The following is a 6,000-nucleotide window of genomic DNA, read 5'->3' on the forward strand; positions in this document are numbered from 1 at the left end:
CAATCCCAGAACAAACGTAAAGGACCTTGTAAAGATGCTGGAGGAAACAGGTACAAAAGTATCTATATCCACAGTAAAACGAGTCCTATATCGACATAACCTGAAAGGCCGCTCAGCAAGGAAGAAGCCACTGCTCCAAAACCACCATAAAAAAGCCAGACTACGGTTTGCAACTGCACATAAATGTCAGGAATTGTGAAAAACTGAGTTTAAATGTATTTGGCTAAGGTGATGTACTATCATACATAATGTGTAAAACCATATCAGCAGCATTCATGCCAAGCTGTACATTTTTACATTGATATCTCAAATGATGCAACATATTCATATACACAAATTCTGTTTTAGAAAACCCCCAGATATCATATACCACAAATTACATCACTTTTAATCTACATTGTGGATCAATTTATTCATCCAGATTGACATGTGATGTTTGTGTGTGGGGTCTGATATGGTACAGGTTGTGTGTGTGTGTGTGTGTGTGTGTGTGTGTGTGTGTATACTGTGTACAGTATACTGATGCATACATTCAACTTACTGACCCCTCCCTAAAATGCATTTCTATCTCATGTCTTTGATATGTGAATATTAATTACTGACTTACAGTATATACCAACCCTTCCCACACCCCATAACATGTTATGCTTATTTAAGCATGTTTTTACTGTAGATGTTATTTTGAAGTTATCTTTATCATTATGTTTTTATGCTTATTCCTGTCACTGTAAGAAAAGGACAGCAAAACATTATAAAAATGCTATAGTTTTCTAAATCAATGTAATGTCACACACGCATTCCCATGAACTGTAAGCTTGTCTACAATATAATACTTATTTGTGTAGTCACAGGGTTGCTGTCTGATAATGAAATTGAATGATCTTTAACTCTGTTTTTCTGTGGTTGTGGTGTCTGCGTCCACGTCTTATCCCTGTGCTTGTCGGTATACCCCTCTGTGTGTGCCTATGTCTGTGCTTTTGTCTATCTACCTTGTCCTCACATCTGTATCTATACCCATGTGTGTCTCTGTCTCCGTGTCCTTGTCTCTGTCCTCCTCTCTCTCCCCCTGTTGTTTTTCATTCCCCCTCTTTTTACCAGACGGTCACTTTAGTGGCAGTCAGGCAGTCAGAGAGGAGAGAGAGGGGGCTTCCTCCAACCCTCCCCACTCACTCAAGGGACGATTTCAGGTACGAAACAGACTCTAGACACCTGTGTAGTTCTGAAAATAGCCTCACAGTGTACGAGAGGACACTACCAGTACTACCAGTACAGTACAGTACTACTACCAGGCCTATTACATTCTTTCAGATCTATTAAGTGTCTAGAACTTCCTGATAATCACTTCCTGGTTAAATATCAGAATGTGCTGGAGGAGGAACACACACAAACTTAATGACTCCCACTTTGTATTTTCCCCAGGTCACCCCAGTGCCCCAGCCCCTTGAGGCCTCTCCCCCCAAGGAGGCAGCCTGTGGTACGGGCAGCAGCCACAGGAATGTGGGGCGCTTCTCTGTGACCCAGACGGAGAACCAGAAAGAGGAGAAAGAACTGACGGACAGCTCCCCTGTGTCTCCTGACCTGGAGAGAGAGAGGAGGAGGACCCGAGGGAAGGAGGGAGAGAGGGAGGAGGGGAAGAGGACTCCAGCACTGAGCCACCCACCCCGAGGACATGGTCACGAGCATGGTCATTCTCCCCTGGGCAGTAGTGATGATGAGGAGAGTGAGATGGAGGATGAAGACCTGAGGAAGGAGCTGCACACGCTGAGAGAGAAGTGAGATGATACAATAGAATACCTTGTTTATTGGGAATTCATTTTGTGCAGTCAATGACCCATCTGGGAGACGGAGGAGAAAAAAGGGACAGGGTTTATTTTCAGTATCATTCAACATGTTGATGTTTCTTCTATTTTGACTGACCAATTTTTACTCTTTCTCCCACTCCCTGCCTGTCTACATTCTCAACATATGACTCTTCTCTCCTCAACTCTGTCGCTCTGCCATTAATGATCTCCCAAACCCCATTCTCTTCATGTCTCCGTCCTCCATTCCTCCCCCTGTATTTTACCTCTCTTCCCCAGGCACATCAAGGAGGTGGTGTCCCTCCACGCTCAGCAGAACAGAGAGCTCCAGGAGCTGTACAGACAGCTGCGCTCCCTCAAAGACCACCGACAGACCCTGCCCCGCACCCCACCCTTCCCCTCAGGGTCCCCAGCCCTCTCCCCCCGCAGGCACAGGCCGGCCAAAGCCAAGCTCCGACCCAGACCCCACTCACACATGGACAACAATGGACTCGCTGGTCACCCCGGTAACCAATCTCTCTTTCTGGGTCTACTCTCTCTTTCAGACTTGATCTGTGTATTTCTCTCTCTCTCCCTCGGTCTTCTCTCTTTGACTTCTCGCTCTCTGTTTTATCTTTCCCTCTCTTTCTCCCGATCATCTTTCTCCCACTGAACGTGATATATGTGATATCTGACTCTGTTGTCTTTGCTGAAGGTATACAACAGTCCAGTAGTTTCTCAGGGGGAGAACAGAGAAAACTGCCGCCATACTGCAACCCAGAACAAATCACCCTACTGACTACCAAAAGAGGTAATGGTTTCACCGAAACCTAACTCTTCCTCTGAGCAAGTAGCGTTTGATTGATTTTCTTCCCTTTCTCTCTTCTCAGACCACAGTCCTCCCTCCCAGGGTGCCAGAAAGAGCATGTTCACAGATGACTTGCACAGACTGGTGGATGATTGGACGAAGGAGACAGTGGGTCCCGCCGCCCCCAAGCCCTCGCTCAATCAGATCAAGCAGATTCAGCAGGTGCAGGAGTTGGGAGGGTGGCCACAGGCCACAGAGGTAACATACCAGGCCTCACGTGACCTATACGTATATAGTGCATGTGTATTTATTGCCCATGTACTGTATTCCATTGCCAATGTATTGTGTACACGCTTGTACATTTTTGCACAATTCAGTGTATGACTGCAAGCTACCAAAAACCGTTGGGTGTCGTTATTGTGTGTCACATTAGTGATGTCTTCGTTCCAGGTGGCTCCTCCTGGTTGGTTCCCTGTGGCACCACTGAACCCCCAGGCCTCCCCAGCCCCCTCCAGCCTCACTGCTCCAGCCCCAGCTCAGTACACCACTGGGGGGAGCCAGTGGAGTGGGGTGGGGGGACCACAACAACAACAAACACACATGCCTCCAGTCCCTCAGCTGCATCAAAGTTTACACCTCCAGCAAGCCCAGCCTACTCACCCATTACAGATACAACCCCTAATCCAGACTCCACTACTGTCTCAGTCCCTGTCTCCCGTAGAGCCACAGACAGGGCAACAACAGATACCCCAGCAGCCCCATTTAGGTGTAGGAACCCCACCCCCGAATCAGAATAAACCTCTGTTGCCTTCCCAGGTGTCCCCATCGTCTCAGCTGGCTCTAGCTCAGCCTGGGTGTCTGATTCCTGGGTCTAGCAACAATGCGGTAGTGGAGCCCATAGACACTGGCACTGCTCCTGCTGCTTCTGCCCCCGGTGGCTCCGGGGGGACATTGTGCTTCTGCTCCTCCTCCTCTTCCTCCTGCTCCTCCTCCTGCTCTGCTGCTGCTCGACCATCCAGTGCCAAACTTCACCCCACGCCCCCAACCTCCACTCTTCCTCTGGGACAGCAGTAAAAAGAAAATGAAAGGGGGGAAGAGTGAGTTAGATTAGGATGGAACAAGGGAAGTAGAAAAAAAGATGGAGATGATGGATGTGGAAAATCCATGTGGAAAGTTTGAGAGTGTGTATGTTATGAGAGGTAACGTCTGACAATGAGAAAATGGACGCCATTATATTTGTAAAGATGAGATGGGAAGTGAATGTGAGAGATGGTTGAGTCTATGTAGACAGAATATGTACAGACAGAGGGCAATATGGAACTCTTGGGGGGGGGGGGGGTCATGATATTGGTGTGTTTGAGATGTACAAAATTAGGTAATGTGTGTGTGTGTGCGTGTGTTTGTGTTGCCATTGATTTCCTCAGTACATATTCCTTGTGTATTTTGACACCAAGTAACAGTCATGTTATTTTTAAAATCCAACTAAGTTTGACCCAGAACTCTTCCTCCCAAGCTGAGACATGAAGGAACAGAAAACATTGACATATTTTTTTTTGGTTTTTATTTGTCAATGCTTACTTATATCGAAAAGGACTATGAATTGTAAAAGTGCAATTAGTAACTGTCATCTAAATTGTATCATCCTGTGATGTCATGATTTGTCTGTGGTGGCGTTTAACCAAATAATTTTGTAGAAGCACGTTGACAACAACCAACCAAACATTTACGCATTAACTGATATCTTACATGAGTATAGCACAAATGTTTCAACAGGATACCAATGAGATATAAAGCAGGTGCAACAACAGCATGTTACAGTAACACCACAGAGCATGGTAATAGTGGTGCTACCTGGCTATTATCACTACCACAATGCCACTAAGCACACTGTTGTACACTCTAGTGCACGGGCAAGGCATGTACTTCGTGGATTATAATTTTTTACATTGATAAATAAGTGTCAATCAGTAGATTAAAGAAGATTTTAAATGACATGTTGAGTAACATGATTAAATTGTGATCAATATATGAATATGTTCAGTGAGCTTTCATTGAATAAACACTCATCAAAACACTAAGACTGCATGACCTTACGGCTACAATGTACCTTGACTTGCCTGCAATCTGCTTGCACTTGTGCTTATATTTCTCACGTCTGCTGTTGTGCACAACAACAAACTCTGAGGTAATTTATTGATCAGAAATAAATCTGTTTTATTTGAGCTAGAATCGATTTGTTTTAGGGAAATATTGAATTTCCTCAATACCAATTGCTACACTGCATATCAAAGGTGTCATACAAGGAAAACTGATAAGAAAACAAACTGCCAAGTAATTTTATGGAATGGGGAAACCAACTATATGGGCTGTCCTCATATTGCCTTTTAGAATGAATACTTTACTGTGTGTGTGTGTGTGTGTGACAGTTTTATTTTGTGTGACAAAAGCTTTGTAATATTGCTGCACTACATCACAAATCGAATCCCCACTACTTCCATAAAAGCAGACTAACATTAGTTGTTACTGTACCAGATTGTTTACCTATAGAGCCCATCATGTATTGGTTCTGTCTCTCCTCAAGACGTCAAAGAAGTCAGTTAAGTGAGTGGCGCTCGGACCCATAAAGTCCATAGTTATACAGTGCGTCCCAAATGGCACCCTAATCTTGTAAAGTAGGGTACCATTTGGGACATGACTTTACGGCTCCCGAGTGGCGCATCTCTGTGCCAGAGGCGACACTACATACACCCTGGTTCGAATCCAGACTGTATCACAACCGGCCGTGATTGGGAGTCTCATAAGGCGGCGCACAATTGGCCCAGCGTGTCATTGTAAATAAGAATTTGTTCTTAACTGACTTGCCTAGTTAAATAAAGGTTCAATTCAAAAAGTGTAATTGAAAAAAAATGGTTTGTTAGACAGCATTGTGAGAGCCTTTTTCTGGATTTAAGTATTAGTGAACATTTTTGTCCTTAACAAGTTGTTTTACGTGTGAATTACTCTTTTGTAAATTCGACTAGAAGGATCTTTAACAGATCTGCATGCACACAGCAAAAGGTTTACTGACTTCCATTTCTCAACTTACTCCAGTGAGTGACAGGGATGCACATGGACAATGAGATACAGTACAATCATCATTGCATTTAACTATACATATACATTTGACCATTGATAAATACATTTTCTGAAAGCTTACTTGTATAAACTTTATAACTTTATAAGTTTTATAGTTAAATCAGTATTTCTGTTTTTATTTAAATGTATAATGATAGTTTTTCCCACAGCAAAGAGGAGATGGTAGAGCATATGTGAAAGACTGCTTCATAGTGAGCTGAAAACTCACTAAAACTAATAAAAGTGGAAGGAGGAAAAACAAAACATTCATTTTGGGGAGCTAAAACAGTTGGTGCTTAT

General features: G+C 43.9%; 1 protein-coding gene across 1 annotated transcript in view; it reads left to right on the top strand.

Annotated features, from left to right (window-relative positions):
• Positions 1 to 5,779, top strand: part of LOC139368397 (uncharacterized) — a 72,112-nt gene extending 66,333 nt beyond the window's left edge. Inside the window, exons 20-25 of the mRNA XM_071107215.1 lie at positions 1,099 to 1,187; positions 1,420 to 1,772; positions 2,079 to 2,305; positions 2,494 to 2,589; positions 2,669 to 2,844; positions 3,037 to 5,779. Coding sequence (XP_070963316.1) covers positions 1,099 to 1,187; positions 1,420 to 1,772; positions 2,079 to 2,305; positions 2,494 to 2,589; positions 2,669 to 2,844; positions 3,037 to 3,660 — 1,565 coding nt within the window. The 3' untranslated portion in view covers positions 3,661 to 5,779. The remainder of the gene's footprint in view (positions 1 to 1,098; positions 1,188 to 1,419; positions 1,773 to 2,078; positions 2,306 to 2,493; positions 2,590 to 2,668; positions 2,845 to 3,036) is intronic.
• The last annotated feature ends 221 nt before the right edge of the window (positions 5,780 to 6,000 follow it).

The sequence above is a fragment of the Oncorhynchus clarkii genome, chromosome 16 (assembly GCF_045791955.1).
Source record: "Oncorhynchus clarkii lewisi isolate Uvic-CL-2024 chromosome 16, UVic_Ocla_1.0, whole genome shotgun sequence".
Taxonomy (NCBI): Eukaryota; Metazoa; Chordata; class Actinopteri; order Salmoniformes; family Salmonidae; genus Oncorhynchus; species Oncorhynchus clarkii.